The 19,168-nt window shown below is 47.2% G+C and overlaps 1 protein-coding gene across 1 annotated transcript; it reads right to left on the bottom strand.

Annotated features, from left to right (window-relative positions):
* Positions 1-420: 420 nt before the first annotated feature.
* Positions 421-9,607, bottom strand: fgf18a (fibroblast growth factor 18a). The gene is made up of 5 exons (XM_035162219.2): positions 7,979-9,607; positions 4,376-4,415; positions 4,010-4,190; positions 2,243-2,349; positions 421-2,118 (listed from the first exon to the last, which is right to left on the bottom strand). The coding sequence occupies exons 1-5, from the start codon at positions 8,008-8,010 to the stop codon at positions 1,846-1,848; spliced, it is 633 nt and encodes a 210-aa protein (XP_035018110.1). The 5' UTR covers positions 8,011-9,607; the 3' UTR covers positions 421-1,845.
* Positions 9,608-19,168: the final 9,561 nt, after the last annotated feature.

Raw genomic sequence — 19,168 nt, 5'->3', positions numbered from 1 at the left:
GTAGTGGATAATGAAGTATGATTTTGCTGCAAAAATCCTGAACATTGCCACAATACACTCCGACTCACTGATTCACATTCTCTATTGTATGGTACAATCTCTGGTGGTTAGATTGGATCGTGGTCAATCATCAAATTGCCCATCTTTAAACCCTCATTCGGCATAATAGCTTGTGAATGCTTGTTTTTCTTGAACCAATATTCCCAAACCCAACGGAAATCAGTTGTTGATTATTTAAAACGGAGAAAAGCATCAAACCTTCACTTTATAGTAGATTTTTTAAACCTAAACTCCTAAATATGAAAAATGTCAGATTAACCAGTAAAGCCAGCCGAACACATCTGAAGCAACTTGCATGTCTTGTTGATAGAAACCAGTATGAAGAAGAAACAATTTAAAGAGGCGTGGAGACACAGGAAATGTTTCTGTAAGGTTTACTGAGTCGAGAAAGACTGCTGCACACAGAGCTGAAATAAATAAATGAAATAATTTTATCATAATAATTATAGTAACCATCATATTAAGATTGCTTATTTAGGGTTTCTGTCTTCTTTTTTTATATATATAATATATATAACTTTCAATAAATTGTTCCCTTTAATATTTTTTCTCCTGGGTGTATGCATGAGACTTTGGTTTGTTCCACTGAATGTCCTGGTAGCAGCACTCTGTATCCAAGATATCGCACGGGAGCATCATCCCCTGGGTTGTTTCTATAGCAATGATGCTAATTGAGAAGGCACCCTCCCCGCCATGCTCGTCCCTTCGCTCTTCACCCGCCGCACCTATAAGCGGAGGGCATTGTGTCCTTGGGGTGGTGGTGGGGGAACGTGGGGGAGGAGTCGTGAAGAAGGTCTCCAGTTGTCTTTGGTCGGTTGTTGGTTTGGTTCGCTGTGACTGGCTGGCTGTATTTGGTGCAGCTTGTTTTTTTTATACATTCCAGTTCCTAAAGCTTCAGTCCCTGCGGTGAGTTGTCACGGGTTCATGCAGGGACTGCGTGGTCCCTTTCCAGAGTCCCTTGTGATCCAGCTTCACTCATGGTTGTTGGTGCACTCACTCACTCATTCACACACACACAAGCACATGCACAACCGTACAAACGTTTCCTCGTCCTCCTTCTACAAACATGCATTTATTCAGTAAGACACTCACTCGAGTCCTCTTGTCACTCATCCTTCCGCTCGTCCAACAGTCTCACTGGTTCCCACCAATTTAGCAGTGAGACAAATAAGTGCGTCACATGTCAACAGTCAATTATTGGTCCATATGATCCGCTGCGCAGACCACTCTATCCCTTTGTCCACTCTGCCGTTTTCCTGTCTTCTCCTTCTTGCTTTCCCTTTATCCGAAGGCTAAGCACCCACTCTCTTGTTCAGTCAGTCGTTCCCACCCTTGTTGCCTCTGTATGGTCCAGTTGTAATCCCGTACTTGACAGTGTCAAGCTGGTCCAGAACAGGAGATGTGAAGGCCTTGAGGTTTTTGTGGTGGGGGGAATAAAGGCCTTTGTCGAGCCTGGGAGTCTGGCTGCCCTTCAGGTTTCCTGTCAGTATTTCTGTCCAGTGAATGGAAGCAGACCAGGTCCAGCCATGGACTGGTAGTGCTCCAGTTGGTCCAGTAAGGGAACTAAAACTGAGAAGAATGATCAATAACTAAGGGGCTGTAGTGGCAAATTAGTAGGTGTAAAGCTAAACCCCGTGAATGATTCATCAAGTTTCTGGTCAATGTTTGTCCCAACAAAGGGAGGTGTTGAGTCATGTGTGATAGAAGTGATGACTGGGTTAGCCATTGGCAGGCTCAGGTCAAGGCTGTGGACGACAAGACAGCGGGTGCTAGCGTTAGCCACTACTAGCGGGGTCCAGTAGCACGCACCCTCTTGCCCCGCTTGCTGATGGTGGTGAAGCGGAAGGGGGTGGTGAGGTCGGGCTGCTCTCCGGGCGGGAAGCGCTTCATGAAGTGCACGTCCTGCTGGTTGGGGAGCGTGTGGGGGCCGCGGCGAGGACGCCCTCTTTTAGTGAAGCCCACGTACCAGCCCGTGTAGCGCGCTGACATCAGAGCTGTGTAGTGGTTTTCCAGAACCTTTTCCACAAAGACGCAGTCTTCGCTTCGATTACTGGCCTTCTGAGAGCGCAGAGAAACCACACACACATAGGGAGAAGAAAGAGGAAAGAGAGGCTGGTCAGGAAACTGGTCGGATTCGATTTGCTTTTTGAGGAAACACGTCTCAAGAAAAAAGAAGTCTCACCTTTCCTACCAGCTTGCCGCGGCGGTTCATGCACAGGTAGAAATTGGTTTCTTTGCCCCGGATTCTCACCTGGCTACCAAAGGTATCAGCCTCCACTACGAGCTGGGCTTGTAAAGGGACAGACAGAGAGACAGACAGACATTAGAGCCAAAGGCAACACAGACAAATACAGTACTGTGTGTGTGTGTAAGGCTGTACCACAAGATTAGGATAATACAAATTTAGAGATTGTTTAATTTCCACATCTAAGTATAAACTTTTACACATTTACAACATCAATGTGTTTGACACTAATTGCTCAGATTACCAGCGACCGTTAAATCAGATTTGGCTTTTAAACCTGATGAGGCATTCACATCGAATCTCTGTTTTCGGATTCATAGTTGCTATTAAATGTGTCGATAAATCCCAAACAGATGTCAATGTCTCTGGCTGGACAGATGGTTGTCAGATAAGCCCGGTCACACACATGGATGTGAGGCTGCTGACCACAAATGGACCTCGTAAAAAAGATAACAGCCAGGAGTAGACGGAGCACGGTGAGCCAAGAGGAGCGGGAGAATGGAGCGCCTGCGATACTATTGTTTTAAGGTGCGTGCATGTGTTTGCGTGTAGCTCGGTGTGTGCGTGTGTGTGTGCAGGTGCATACATGTTCATCCTTCCAGGCAACACTGCTCCGCCAACTATACATCTTCAGACAGCGCTAGTGCCTGTTTAAAAATAAATCCCTAAAATGGTTCCTACATGACCTTAGTCAACAAAGGGGTCAAGAGAAATCAATACCTCCCTCCCTCTTGCCCTCTTCCTCTCTCTTCCCCCAACTCTCTTTTCGTCTCCCTTCTGCTCCTTCGCTTCATGTTTATACCTTCATGCATGTGCTCCTTCTTTTCTTTATTTTTCTTTTTGCTCTTGGTTTCCCTGCAAAACCTTTTCACAATCAGTCAGTTTAAGGTGGGTTTTCTGTGTTTTTTTCGCGTGGTATAAAAATCTGACGGGCCCTTGCATCTATGATCCCATCTCGGGCTTGAAGTGGTGTGAAGAGAAACCTGACATGTTTGTGAATGGAACGGGATGTGCAACATGAGCTGGGGCATGTGCTGGGCCACATACAGAAACATGAACTCCAGCTGTACGGCTTGTATGTATGGCTTTCGACTGCCCATTGATTCTGTGTGTGGTTTAAGAATGGGTTAGACATCATTACAGGCGGGGAGAGGAGGGGGAGGGAGAGGGGGATGGACAGAGGGAGTGTTAGAGGATGGAGGGAGGGGAGGGAGAGGAAGCCTGCTGTTTTAAAACCAGAGGAGACAACAGGGAGGATGAGAAATCAATGGATGGATCGATGAAGGAGATGAGTTTCTAACACTCGCTCCGACACTCTACCTGCTGGGCTTCTCCCTCTAACTCACACTTCTTTTTTTTTTCACTATCACCTTTTCTTTCTCTCTTCCTTTTGCTCTCTAGTGAATCATTGAGTCAGCAGCCAGTCGATGAGGTCTTTGTACTCCCAAGACAAGCTCCACTGCCCCTCTGCCAAAGCCTGGGGAGGCATGTGTGTGTGCTTTTGTGAGTGTGCACAGTTGCATTCTGTATCCGCTCATGCATGCACTTGGTCAACCTTTAAGTCTTTGTACTTGCAGCCGTTAGATTGTGTGAGGGTGTGTGTGTGTGTGCAAGTCAGCGTCTTTCTCTGTGTGCATACACTCGCATTCGCCAAAGCGTTTCCCTGTGTTCTACTGTGTGTGTGTGTGTGTTTGTGTGTCTTACCATATTTGTCTCCATCTTCTCCCCTGGCGCTGATTTTGCGCCCCAGCACCTGGACATGTTTACCGCTGGTGCGGCTGTAGAGCTGGTAGACCCGGTGGTGTCGCCGGCTCATGGTGTCTCGCACCTGAGTCTGGTTCTCCACATGCACGCTGAAGTTGACTCCATCCACACCAAGTACCTGATCACAACACACACACACACACACACACACACACACACACACACACACACACACACACACATAGACACACCCAGAGATACACACAGAAGATACAGAGGTTCGTTAACAGGCTTAAAAAAACTCCACGTACAACCAACATACAACTTATCTTACAATCACTCTTTGTCATGCATGTAGACTCTAACCTGTAATGGATTGCACATCACCAGCAACATCTGGATACATCTGGAAAAAGTAGAAACAGATGAGTTTAGAAATATGCAAGCAACATTGAATGCTGGACCAGTTAGGCTTGACACCATCGTTTCCATCTCTTTCTTCTCTGCCGTTTCTCTCTGCTCAACATCTCTTTTCCTTATTGGGTGATTACTCACACCGCTGGGTGTGCAGCTGGCACAGCGACTTGACATACAGACCGGCAGATGTCCAGGGATCAACAGACAGACGACACCCACAGCACTGTTTATAGTAACGCTACCAGCCTTCTGTCCAAAGCTATTTTCTGACCCGTTTGTGACTTTCGCAACGCTAAAATCTGGCCTCCAAATGACCCGATTGGACTGTGGCGAAATGGCAAACATACCGAGACATCTAGAATATGTTTTGGTTTGGACATCTGAGGGAAACGGCTGGCTTATTTGGCTGCTCTCTGTATGTAGACAGCTGGGCTGGACTACAGGTGTACACTGTGCTGTGATGTGGCTTTGGAGCGCGTTGGACTGCGGTTACATTTATAGATGCTATGAATAAGTGAGAACACGAGCTACCAAAATGTGCGGAAAGATAATTTATGGAGGAAACAATCGGTGAGGAGTAGTCATGGCGATGTTGCAGACGGAATCCATTTGTCATGGATTGTACATGAACTCTCTCTCTCTATTTTCCTTACAAACTATCTGAACACTTTGACACATTAATGGTAGAAGCAGCTGGTTACAGTAACAATTAAAATTCTTCTTACTTTAGCACATTGCTTAATTGAAGTTTAGACCTTGACCTTGGATATATCAAGTGTTATTTACAGCTTTAGTGAGGGAGTGATTGTGTTGTGCAAATTCTACTCTGGCAGTCCTTGAACTGCTCTGAATTAGTGGCTGAAGACTGGATGAAGTTCAGAACCAAGTGTGTGGGCTGAAAAGCAATTCTACACATTGTGTCTTTCCCCACCTCATCTTTTGCTATCTCACTGCATGCCTCTTCTCTCTCTCTTTCTCTGACTCGTTGTCCTCCCTCTCTCCTCTACTTTATCTCTCGCTCTCTGTCCACTCTACCTTTCTCCTATCGTTCCCTGCCTCCCATCTTCCTTTATGTTTGGGGTTAGCAGAATGACTCCTCCACACTGTCATGGGCATGCACACAGATGTGCAGATGTGTGCAGGGCGTGTGTGTGTGTGTGTGTGTGTGTGTGTGTGTGTGTGTGTGTGTGTGTGTGTGTGTGTGTGTGTGTGTGTGTGTGTGTGTGTGTGTGTGTGTGTGTGTGTGTGTGTGTGTGTGTGTGTGTACAGGAGGAGCAGGCAGCTGACAGCTGGGCCAAAGCAAAGACATACGCGCTGCTGAGAGAGGGAGATAGCGAGAGAGGTAGACTGAGAGGTACACAAAGGGATAGGGAGAAAGCAGGACAGAAGAAGGGGATGGTAGAATAAATAGAGGGGAGATGAAGCCAGAGAAGGCTGACGGCGAATGAAAGACATGGGAGATAAAATCTGAAAGAAGGGGCAGATGCACAGATGTGAGACGGAGGAGAAAAAGGACTAAGGTTACATCTCGAAGGCAGGAGGAGAAAAAAGGGCTGAATGAGAGACAGTAGTGTAACCACTGAGTGTGGTCTGGCCTGAGAAGTAGACAAAAAGATAAATAATGAGGAAAGAAGAGGAAGAGAGTTCAACTCATGCACATCGTAACACATGTCACTGCCTCTTGACTCACACACACACACACACACACGAATGCGCGCACACACACACACAAATACCATATACTCTTGTTTCCTCTCTCTTCTCCCTCCTTCTCTGTTTCTTTCCCAGTGTGTTGGCCCCTGAGTCCCTCTAATAGATGCAGACATCCCGGGCATTGCAGTAAAGTGTTGGCCCTCACATTTTGCCTGCGCAGCCGAAAAAAACCTGAGCGCCTGTGCATTGTGAGGACTCTCAGCTGTTAAAACACCACGGCTGCACTGCCGCCGAGGACACTGCAGGAAAAGTGCCTCAGCACTGGATTCCCCCGCTCCCACAAAAACCACAGACACTCCATATTATGCCAGCCACAGAGAGAAAAAGAGAGGAAAGAGGGGGACAGGATCGGCCAGGGGTGGGGGAGGGATGAGAAAACGAGAGAATAAAAGATCGCAGGGTAAAAGTCGGGGAGAGTAAAGGAGGTATGGAGAGAGGGAAAGCCCGGTGCACCTTGGCCGGCTGCCAAAACAAGCAAGGGCCTGACATCATAAACCTGCGTCCCAGCAGATCTACCATATGGACGCTGCGGTTAGACTAGCAGGCCTCAGCACTGAGGACTGGGCACCAGCATGGAGTGAGAGCGGTCGGCCTGGTGGGACTCAGCACAGAGCAGTGGTTTCAGCTGTGTGTAGCAGTGGTTAGCGTGGTAGGCCAACACTGGAGCAGTGGGCTTCGGCACAGTGCAAGACTTTCAGATGTTCAGCAGTCGGCCTCGGTGCAGACTAGTGGTTAGGCCAGTGGGCGTGTGAGTGGTATCAGCAGTAATAGGGCGTATGTTGGGGCAATGGTAAGCGATGAGGAAGACCTCGACACGGAGCTGTGGTTTTAGGAGTGGAGCAGGTTGCTGTGGCAAAAGGCCCTTGGCTTTTTTTTTTCACCGGCTAAAAAACTTGTGATCAATTTTGTAAAACAGCATGTGGATGGAGTAAAGTGTCTGTGGTAAAACTGATCGGCAAGAGGGAAATGAATGGAGAGATGATTGACTCTGGTATACCTAAACCGAAACCAGCAGACTAAACAGTGAGGCCGCTCTCTTCAGATACTGCCAGGGGCACCATCATTCATCAGTCATTAATTCATACTTTTTATCGGAGCAAGTATCTGTGGAAAAAGGGGTATGGGCAAGACAGGAAGACAGATGTGGGTAGTTAGGTGAGTAAGTGGAGAGACTGTGAGGGAGACAGACGGAGAGGGAAAGCCAGGCAGACACCAGCAGCAGCAGCACACACCCTGTCCAGGTTGTGTGAGGAATGAGAAGTATCTGGAGATGACTGCCATCTGGGAGAAGTACAGCCGACACAAAGAAAGAAAAATAAATCCCTTGGCTTTTAACAAGACACACCTCGAATGGGCAAACTCAAACCCCCGAGTCTGTATCCTCCTCCCTTAGATTTGCTCTTGGCACTTTATCATTTTCCTATCCCACTAGATAAAGCTGGTGTTATTTGACTCAACTTCTGAAATATTTTCAATAGGAAAAAAAAAAGAGGCATTTTCTTGGCGATGGGAAAATGGTCTTCTACAGGCCAGCTTGGTCATCCCTGAAGTAAGTGCAGATGGTGATGGAGATGTTTATGGCAGGTTTTATGAGTAACATGGCCCTGACTCTGACCCAGTGACCTTGAACTGTCAGCCAATCAAAACAGGGCTTTCAATGGTATGTTTTCTATGGGGACTGATGGGGAGTGACGTAATCGTTAGACACTGCAACCCTCCTCTCCATCATCTTCATCTCGCTATCGCTATCATGATACAAGTTTACACAACTGATGACAGAGATAGGACCAGAGTGGATGCATGAGATTAGTGCGTGATGAGGTGATAAAAGTGACTTACAAGACGGTCAGCGTGGAAAGAAGGGGCCACATTGCTTCCCCCCTCCACTATGGAACTTGGCCCAGAGACAGTCTCCTCGCTCGGTCTGAGCCAGTCCGACAGTCCGGAGAGTTCCCCTGCGTGGTTCGAATCCGCTGGATGTTGGGCAGAGTCACACAGTCAGACACTCCCGTTGGCATCGGCGGCGGTGTGCCCAGGTCCCCCCGGCGTAGGTAAACGTGCGGGCGCGGGCAAACTGAGGTGTGAGGCCGGGGTGAGCGTGCCACTGTGACCGCCGGGCAACCTCTAACAGCTGTCCAGACCGGTGGAGACAGATGGGCGGGGGAGCAAAGGGGGGGGGGAGGTTATAGGGGCTTTAAACGCCGCGCGTCCCCGACGAGGAGAGGAACAGGTGAAAGCGCGCTCACGCCTCACAGATAACCAACTCCAATCGACCTTGTTGACCCGCAGAGGGACGCTCGGCCCCGTGGACAGCTGCGGTACGCGCGTAATCTCCTGCGTAATCCAATGCGTAACGTTTCAGAGCAACAGCAATCTTCTGATCTCCAACTGGAATTCTGCGGTAGGTGAGGTGATAAAAGAAAGTGGCGGAGAGTTCGTCCCGGCGCAGACACGCAGGTTTAGTCCCAGCAGAGCGGGGCCAGGAGCTGTTGGATGTGGGGTACCTGGGCTGGCTGATGGAGCAAACGGCGAGCTGGAGACGGGGGCTCTGCGGGCGCAGGGTAGTGCAAGGCGCCCTCTGTCATGTCTGCTCCCCCACGCTGGTTCAAAGGGTCTGTGGCTCAAGTGACACCGACCGACACTGTCCGGCACAGAGGGTGATAAGGTCCCGGGGCGGTCCAGCTCAGAGAGGTATATGGAGAGTGCTGAATGAGAATGGGAGGGGATAGTAAAGTGGAAAGAAAGACGAGGGAGGGAGGGGTGGCTGGAGAGGATGGGAACAGCTGTGACTGGGTGGCGGACTCAGCCACCCGCGACACGGCGAGGAAATGACAGCCGCACTTTGCACCTGATTTTCCGGACTTCCCCTCTCGCCTCAGCCGCTGGTTACCGCCTGGCTGCAGCAGCAGTCCTCCCTGCGCCCTCTCGACACAATACCAGCCAAAACACAGCACGATGACATCACCTCCGAAATGTTTGAAGGGGGGAAATGCAATCTGATCTTTTTATTTATTTTTTTACACGTAGAAAGTTTAGGCAGTTTCTCTGAAGGGGAGGAAAAACACGAAAGTCTCTCCTCGTTCCGAGAAAAGGGGGAAAAAACGAAGTCCGCTGCTCAAGAGGGGAGAAGAGTCGAGCTCGCCAGTTTCTGAAGAAATACAAAAAAGTTAAAAACGGGCGCTTCTGGGAACGTGTTTACCCCAAAATCACTGTGACAGATCGAGAGGCAGTCCACAGCCTGCAGCGTTCCTCTTCACCTTACGTCTGCCTCCCTGTTTCATTCAGACACCATGGGGAGAAAACGCAAGAAGAAACCCAGCCGTGCGTTGTTATCCACTCCACTTGTGTTGTGCAGATCCTTCTCCCTTTCAGGAAAAAAAAAATCCAAGGTTTGCTTCCACTAAAAGCTCCTCTTGAAGGGGGGGCTGCACAGGAGAGGCGCGTCGGCAGGCACAGACCTCACTCCAAGAAAAACCAGAACAAGATTTTAACAGACGCGGATCAATCCTCCCTCCCTCCCTCCTCCTCCCTCCCTCCCTCCCACCCCTCTCTCTCTCTCTCCTCTCCCCACTCTCTCTCCCCTCACACACACGCACATGCACACTTATTGGATCAAAATGGGATTAGTCAGTCGCTATGCGATGCCGACCAAAGTTACACTGCAAAAATATCCATCCTAACCAGTGTTCCGTCCTATGTGAAAAACATCTGGTTACGAGGTGAGATAATTTCACTTGTTTACAAAGCACAACCCAACTTGTTTCTATCATTTCTCCAGGATCCAGACAAACCTTTTTTTCCCCCTCTGTCTTGTTCTGTCTTGTTTCAACTAATATTTGTGTATGGAAATTCTTAAAACGAAGTAATTGGAAGCAATTAGGGATGATGTCATGTTATCGGGAGGAATTCACTTGTTTCCAGAGAAAACGATTTTAAACTGCGCGTCAGAGCAAGTCATCTCTTCAACGTGTCTCAGGCCGACGGAGAAGGTGGCAAACAAACGGTTATACGTTCATAAAACAAAGACACCTGCCTCAGTCAAGTGAACATCTGTCTTAAAACCAGCCAAACACTCCCTGCCCTCCGCTATCTCCCCTGAAGATAACCCCACCCCTGCGGCCTCAGTGGCCCCGCGCAGGGCGCACGGGGAGGAGGGCAGCGCGCTGTCTCCTGCACACCCATTCGGAGTCGCCGCGCTTTCAAGTGATGTATTTTGACTCCCCGTTTCATAACTTTTGAGTTAGAACTTAAGAAGGAAAAATGAAACGGAGAACGAGAGACAGTCGGGAGGGCGGTATGTAAGCACGGACACGGATCCAAAACGAACATTTCTCAGGGATTTCGGCAGCAACGCCCGCTCTGCGCTCCCAAAAAACTCCCTCTCACCGCCGCACAACCGCAGACGGTCAGCCAAGCCAACACAACACTCCTGCCATACCTTTCATTCTCACACGCACACACACACACACACACACGCACGGGAAGAAAAAGAATAGAAGGAATGAGAGTACATTTTAGCGTGTGTGTGTGTGTGTGTGTGTGTGTGTGTGCGCGCAAGCGTGCGTGCATGTGTGTTGGGAGGGGAGGGGGGGGTTGGCCTCATACATCAGGGACAGTTATCTTGGCTCCAAATGTAGGCTTATTCTTTTCAACATTGTACTTTCAAATCAGTCGCACACGCACCAAAGCACACGCACGCCCACAGACAGACTTGTGCGACTGGACAGGGTTGAGCTGGGCTGGGTAGGGGTACTGTGGTTGAATGCCTTTCCAGTCATGCTCCATAGAAAAGCCTCTGGCCTTCTTTCCTACTACTGGCTCTCGCTCTGTCTTTGCACCTGTGTCTGTGCTTTTTTTGCCGCTCACTGCACTGCTGCATGGGACACCAGGGTAAATGTTGTGGAGAGGGATTGGAACCACATTCTGGTGATAAGGTATGGGTCTGTCTGGTTCTCTTAAGCCCAGATGGAAGGGTTCAGGCCGGTGGCTGCAGCAGATCTCAGTGCAATGGGAGAGTGTGAACCGTATAACTCCATTCACATACTGGGCTTTTAAATTAGTAACCGATTTATAGAAAGAAAGGTTTTCCAAAAAGGATCCTGATGCTAAGAGGTTCTTACACCAATCGTAAATCCATGAGATTTATGCTACACAAAGATCCTTCAGGGAAACGAGAGCCGGTGTATATGAACTCTGATTGAGGCTGAGGTGCCAAAAGAAAAGAAAGGACAAAGAATAAAGGTCTGTTCTCTAAAAGCCCTCCCTACAGTAAGTTATCAAACTATTCTCGTTCTCTGTCTTTTTACGAAGTAACTGACTGCCTGCTGTTTCTGAAGACCTGATGATGGACAGAATGATCAGCAGGTGTTTGTGCTTGCAGATATACAGTATGGGATTAGATTGAACTCAATGATGCTTGGCTTTAGAAAAACATTTTTCTTTACAATACGCTTAAAATAAGATAAAAGTAAGACAAAACTGAGATAAACGGACCAGGCCCCCTTTTGCTTTCTCTTTCCTTCATCACTCTTTCTCTCATACATTCTCTGTCCTCCCTATCTGTCTCTTTAATCTCCCGGCTGTTTTTTATCTGCTCCCTCTGTCCCTCCCTCTGTTTGCAGTCAGCATATTGATTGCCCATGTCTTTGCCTCTGCAGCTCCTGCCTATTGATCCTTTGCTAACGCACAACACACACACACACACACACACACACACACACACACACACACACACACACACACACACATCCATGGAAGTCCCCTTCCCATTTCCACATACTAAAGGAACTGTCTTACTTTGATGCAGACAAAGTTTGCCGCCTTCATAATTCACAAAAGCACACACGTGGATGCACTCACATGTGAACACAACACACAAAGAGGCACACACTAGGACACGTATTTTTGCATATACCCTCGATTGTGTTGAATAGACTTGGCATTGATGGACGTTATGCCTTTGTGTTCCTCTCTCGAGTCATTAAAGTGAGTGAAAGCCATGTGTGCGTGTCTGTGGGAGCGTGTGTGTGTGGATGTGTGTGCGTCTTGGGGCCTTTAAGCTGCTGTAGGTCCAGGCCCAGCAGCTTTCTCTGTGCATCCCTCTCTCTCTTTTGACTGGGCCTGCAGGCTTCTTCATCCAGGGAGCCTGGTCAATATGGCCATTCTGTCTAGCAATTAACATCGATCAGTGCTCGTCAATACCGTCAGCACCCAGACAAAGACCCAGGGTGCATTGCGTGTGCTTGCCCTTTCTCTATCACAGTCCAACAAATCCCCAAACAGCACTCTCATTATATGAGGGCATTCTGGCCTGACCCCAAGGTCACCGTGGAGGAGAGGCATGGTGTGCTGGACTCTATGTTATGGGTGACTGGAGTGGAACCTAATGCGGAACTGTGAGCCACGGGCCAGTTGTTGCCTCATGTTCTTGTGTGTGTGTGTGTGTGTGTGTGTGTGTGTAGAGGTGCGGGTGAAGAGTCAAGTGTAGATATGCTTTGGTTTGGTTTTCAAAGACAAGTTGGCAGACAGGCGATATCATCCCCATGCTGTGTGCTCCAAAGACTTCAACACTTTGAAAAACTTTGAACGGTATAAATGCAATCCATCATCCTGGTGACACACTGAGCAGATATTGGGGTTTCAGATGTGTCAAGTGCAGTGGATTGTGTTCAATTAGTTTTCTCCATAAGGTATGGGGCTGTGTATGTGTGGATGGGAGGAGGGACAGCGGGGGCAGGCCTGCGGGATCTCTGGAGGGGGAGAGAGAGGCTTGTGGCTTTGATTAATACCTGCAGACATGGGCCTTAAACCTCGCATCAGATGTCGAGATGACAGCCTAACATTGGTCTCTGGTATAGATATTCCAACTCTGTTAATCACGGGCCAAGTTTAAACTGTTCCCCAATGTGTAAATGTATGAGACACTTAATAAAGTCCCTTTGATGACAGGGGGGCCCATGCAAAGTCGAGGAATGTGTACAGTGTGCTGTGCTTTGAAATGAGAACCTGTTTGCCACTTGTCCGCGTCTGGGAGATGAGAGAATCGACAGCTGCAACTAAGCAAGGGCAGGAATTAATTAGTGGAGCAGCCATTTGTGCAACAGTGAGCTCGAGTGAAAAGTGAGATGAAGAGAAAAGCTAAATATTGTTTTTATTAGCGGCGATGTTGGTGGTGCACAGCCTGCTCCCCTCGCTCGCTTAGCAAGATTAATCCTGTGAATATGAAAGTTTACTCTCCTCTGTCCCTGAATCCATTGCAGCTGTTGTCTCTATACATAGCCCAGCTGAAGCACTGGAATAACTTTAATTTGACACTTTCAAGTCGGATGGTTTGATGCTGCTTTGGACGCGTGTCAGGGTAATTATTCATGCGATCTCGCCTGTCGTTGTTAGGCCAGAGCCTGCTTTTACAGAGGGAATCGTGCCCAGGTAGTCGTGTTCCTCAGGCTACACCTGCCTTCTTAGCAGCATTCATGGCACGATTTTCATTCTGGACCTGATTCAGTGGATTCGGGAGTTTGTCATTGTTGTGGATAAGAATTGCCAAAATGTCTCATAATACAAAACATCTGTGCCTTCCAGATTAACCGAGTGCATAATACTGACCTTAAATCCAGCAACACATGCAATCCAGCAGCTAGGCTGTCTCATCTTCGCCTCTGTGCCATCTGGCAAGAATGCTGCTGAAGTTTGGACGGTCCGCATTGATGAAGCGGTATGTAAAAAACATAAAGACATCAAACTTGGAATGAGCCATATTTATGCACCTGGATCATATATCAATGTGATCAGAAACTCTTGACAGAACCTCGTGCAGGGGCCAACTTTTCAAGAACTTCTGACCATCCCAATAACTAAGGCAGGGAAATAAACGCCAGCAGCTACAGGGAAAAACTGAGAGTTTGATCTCACATTTAGATGCACACAACTGCTTTACAACAGGAGTGGCACTGCATGAATGGCAGGGGCCGGTGAGTGCGCTGCGCGAGGATGTACAACGTAATTGCTTCTGACCAATGAGGTTGTGCATAAATATGCAACGCCGAGGGACTGGGTGGATGTTTGTTTAATTATGGTCCTTGTGGTCGCGTGTGTTTGGTTGAGTGAGAGTGTCATGACCCTCAGTGACAGAGTGTGCACAGTTGAGTGTGTGAGGTTTGTGGCTATGGTGTAAATGGTTACAAATATATGCAAAGATTGTGTCAACTGGGGTTTTTGCATAAAGTTGTACAAGTGTGTGCTTTATGGCTGCAGGATGCATGTGTAAGTGTTTGTGTGTGTGTGTGTGAGTGTGTTTGTGAGAGAGAGAGAGTCATCCTGTGCTCTCCATGCATAGTGATGTGAAATGCAGCTGTGGTTTGTGTTGGACACTGATCCGGCATGTTGTTTTTTTTTCTTCCTGTTTCATGTTCAGGCGCTCAGCGATGGAATCCATGAGCATGGTAACCTTCACTCCTGTCATCTTTTCTGTTCATCTCTTCCACACCCCTCCCTTCTAGTTACCTTCCCCTCCTCTCCAGTAAGTGCCCTTATAACTTACATCCTCCTCTCCGCTCTCCTTCGTGCCGCTCCCGCTCCCGCTCGCTGTGTCCATTTCTCTCATTCTGTTATTTTCCCTCTCCCTGGCCCTTTAGCCTTGCCACCGGGCAGATGAGGAACTGTAATGTTTATGAAACCCTTTAATGTGCTATGTAATTACCCTGGCAACACCTCCCATCATTACTCATGCCAATAAAGTACCTTTGAATTGACGTGTCAGAGTGGGAGAGTGAGAAACAGAGTGAGAAACAGACAGAGAAAGAGAGAGGGGGGCATAGCACACAAACTTTCCATCATTCACCCCCTTCCAACACACACACACACACACACACATAAATTCCCCCCCTCCTCTCCCATTAATCTCTCCCCCTTTCTTGTCTTTCCTCTGTATCCGTTTATTCATCCCCGTTTTTGTCGTTTCTTTAATTCTTTCCATCTACAGCTCCTTCCTCTACCTTCTGCATCCCCTTCTCTCCGGCTCTCTGTGACTCCTGCCAGATGCCCAGGTGGTGGTCAATTACAGCGCAACTCCTTTTGCAATAACAAAAGCATTCTTAAAACTTGCTCTGCCAGGCCTATTTTGGGAAGGCTTCTCTGCATGTTGGGAACTGGGTGAATGGGCATGAAGGAGAGGGTGGTGGTGGGGGGGGTTACACTCTTTACACTAAAAGAGTGTAAACAACGATGCATAAAAAGTTATGTTCGTCTATGCAAAGCATTTCCATATAATTATAATATACTGTCGGTTCCAAAGGTCTAAGACCAATAGTCATGATACTTTAATGTTGCCTTTATTTCAAATGTAACAGTTATTTTCTATTACTAATGATGCCCCGATGATATCAGTGATATTTACATAAATTAACTTGTCTTATTTGCTGTATCCCCCTTTTGCCTAAATGTTAGCTGGCATGAACTCCACAAGTTTGCTTAAAACCTGATAACCCACGTTATCCCTGTATAATTTCTACAGAGCTTGTTGTGGTGATTTTAGATTTTCTATTATACAATTGGCTTTCTTTGATCATTGTTGTACTGCGTCACAGAGTGCTTATCTTCGAGTGCTGCCATAAATGATCAATGGTTGAGGTCAGGTAACTCTGCAGTAAAGTCCATGACCGTCAGGACTACATCTTCTTTGCGTCTTCAAGTACTTCATTCAAAGTTTTCATGTCTCGAGGTCACGCTCCTGCTGCAGATATGAATCATTCTCCACAAAGATGCAAACCAGAGTGTACGGCATGTCTCTGAAGAATGGAGTGGTATTTCTCCTTGGTCAGGGTGCAGTCAAATTCAGTGCAGGTGTCCAACTCTAGAACAAAACATCCCCAGACTTTAATATTCCCACCAACATGTTTCACTGTCAGTTTGATACACTGCAGTATCATTCTCTCTCCTGTTCGTCTACTTACATACACCCTCCTGTTACTGCCATAAATCTCAAACTTGGAATCGGCAGTAAACAGGACTTTTTCCAGTCATCTGCTGTGAAATGCTGGTATTTCTTAGCCCACCCCAAGTGTTTGGCCTTGCTTCCCCTCCTGAGAAGTGGTTTAGAAACTGCTATTCGTTGTCTAAGACCACTGCATAACAACTTTCCTTTGACAGTATGTTTGCTTATTGGAATTGTGCATTCTTTTATCAGTAAATTGTGTATGTGGTTAAGTCTCTTTTCCATCTCTCAGGGAGATAAGTTTGATGAATTGATTTTCTGATGCTGCTGTGCCTTTTTGGTCCGCCTGATGGATACAACTAATCCAGAGTGTGTGGGATTATTCATTGTTCAATGCTCTGCCCCCTCAACAACCTTCTACCTTCAATTCGCAGAGAATAACAATTCAACATGTGACACTTTCACTTAGTTCTGATGCAGGTTTTCTCACTTGCACAATGCCACGAATGTGCACTGATCTGATCTGCTGGGAACTGGAGACAGCTTTATTTATAACAGGTGGCAGTTTGAGTTTCTTGAACGGGCCTCTGTTGAGTAGATCAAATCCACCTGAGTCCCATCTGATCGCATGCTTCAGTGGAAGGGATACAACTCATGGAAATCTGACCTTTTGTATGAAGGAGTTAAGTTGTTCAATGCCCCAAATTTGCTTGAATTTCAGGGCTGACCTAGAAATGGTCGGAATCCAAAGTATTTCCTTCTCATTTTACGTGACATAAATTGTGTTTTTAAATGTTCCCAAATCCTCAAAGTTTCTGATTATTTCCAGGTTTGCATGAAAACATGAGACATTTTCAGTGTGGTCTCAGACTTCTTGGACCCCACTGTACTCCGAGCCTCTTACAGCAGTCCCTCCCTTTCCAGCGCACCCACCCATGCTAGTCCTCTGGTCACCATACCTCCCACTTAGACAGCTGAGGCCCTTGGCCTTATTGTGTTAGCACTTATGCTAAGTTCCCTAGCTTTCCTCTATCTCTACTGTTAATGCTCAAACCCCATTTGCTGCCTTAACGTTTGGCTTTTACCATAATTCCCTTTGCCCACCTTTGGTTCATCTGCTGCTGTAGCCTTAACTCCTCCTCTGCCCTGGCAAAATCCTCATTTGTAAGACAAATATTATAACAAATTAAACAGCTAAACAACGGGTGGGTGTCTGCCTGACGTCAGCCTGCATTTCATTAGCAATCGCTAGGCTAACACGTTCCATATGGAGGAGCCTGCAGGGTAGCCCCCTGCTGCCCAGCCCAGCATGGCCCAGCTCAACTTGGTTGCCACAGTTGGCCCCCACCCTCACTCTCAGTCAGCCCCCAGTTTGGACCCCATCCGGGCCCCCGCCATTATGTCATCTTTAATTTGGACTTGTCACACATCACCTGACACCTACCCCCGTCATGCTGTAACCTTTTGTCCCACTGGAGCGAAAAAGGCTCTCTCCCTCTCCTTTTCTCCCCACTTTGCCTGTTGTTTTATTCTCCCTTTTCTTCTCAATCTTTCTCTCACGCCTTTTCCCCCCTCACTCACACTCGCTCTGTTGGCTTCTGTCACTTTATCCCTTTTCTCTCTTCAGACTCTCTGCTCATGAAAACCCACCTGCCTTTCCCCTCTGCCCTTTGTTATTCAAACTTAGGTTAAAAAATGTGTGTGTGTGTGTGTCTGTCTGTGAGAGAGAGACAAGAGCACATGAAACAACCAAGACAGGAATCTGATGACACCTCTGTTCAGTCACCCATACCCCCTTTTCCCAGACCCCTGACAGATGAGCTGAATGACAGTGATGTATGGGAAGTGACAGACAGCGGGAAAGTAAAGCATTCTGGAAAGAGCTAAATTATAGCACATGACAGGATCCTGGAGTCGGACCTGTGGGTTGGACAGAACGGCGGACTTGTGGAGTGCGTCGGGGCCCTGTGGCTGTCTCCTGCGATGGAAATATGGAACATGACGGATCTCTGGGATTTTATCGGAGAGGCAGAAGGGCAGTGAAGTAAAAGATGAGAGGAAACATGCAGATAAGAGAGGATTCGCAATAATGAGAAGAATATCATGTGTCCTCTCTGTGTACGTGTGCTGTGACGATGCTGTGTGTGCATGCTGTGCACTACAGGTGTGTTGCATATGTGATTTTGTCTGTGTAGGTACTTGGGAGCACAGCCTGCGCGGTTGCATTTACACACTTGCCCTCTCCTGGCCTGTGTAATCATGTGTGCTTTTATGGCCTTTGTGCACTGGTGTGTGTGGGTTGCCGTGCACACCCATGTATGTTGCTGGGTGTCTCTGGTACCTGTCCCTCATCGCTGCTCTGTTCCCCCAGGTCTCTGCTGTTGGCTTCACTCTCCTCTCCTGTTCTACTGCGATGCTGTATGCTCTGCTTTATCCCTATTCTACATTATTCTATTCTTTTCTATTCTACTCTATTCTGCTGTAGAAAGGATGACAAACTAGTGCAGTTGTAAAGAGCTAATGTACATATACAGTAGTATATTTTATGATACAGATAATACTTTTAGGTTTGACTGGTTTAAAGCTCACTGTGGCATTGTTGGATGATTGCACATTGCAGTCACAATAAATCCTCGAGCTTTGAAAGCTCTATTTTTACATCATGCAAGTCATAACTCCTTTCGCTTCACAAAATGAATGAATCAAGTAGTGACAGCTGGTGGACGAGCATTTGGTTAAATGATTATCTTCATCATTCAGCTCAGTGTATTCAGCTTGCTTGAAGGAAAATGTTTTTTATTATGGAGTAACTATTTTGGACTCTAACGGTCTGGTGAGATCTGTGCTCATCGACGTGAAAGGAAAATTCAGAGACTATAAAGACCCAATTGACTACATGTGCTATTGAATAAAACACTGAAAATGCAAAAGAACAGATAAATCCGTATTAAATACTGCACATATCAAACTGTAACACTGATAATTCACTTATCTGCAAATATAAATGTTAACGAAAGAAAAGTGAATAAATGAGAAATTGAATAAATGCAAATGGTTTCACAGAGATTAGTCAGAGGCAACAAAATGATGACATTTAA

The sequence above is a fragment of the Hippoglossus stenolepis genome, chromosome 7 (genome assembly GCF_022539355.2).
Source record: "Hippoglossus stenolepis isolate QCI-W04-F060 chromosome 7, HSTE1.2, whole genome shotgun sequence".
Lineage (NCBI taxonomy): Eukaryota > Metazoa > Chordata > Actinopteri > Pleuronectiformes > Pleuronectidae > Hippoglossus > Hippoglossus stenolepis.
The sequence above is the reverse complement of the archived record's forward strand: the minus strand, read 5'-3'. Positions and strand labels throughout refer to the sequence as shown.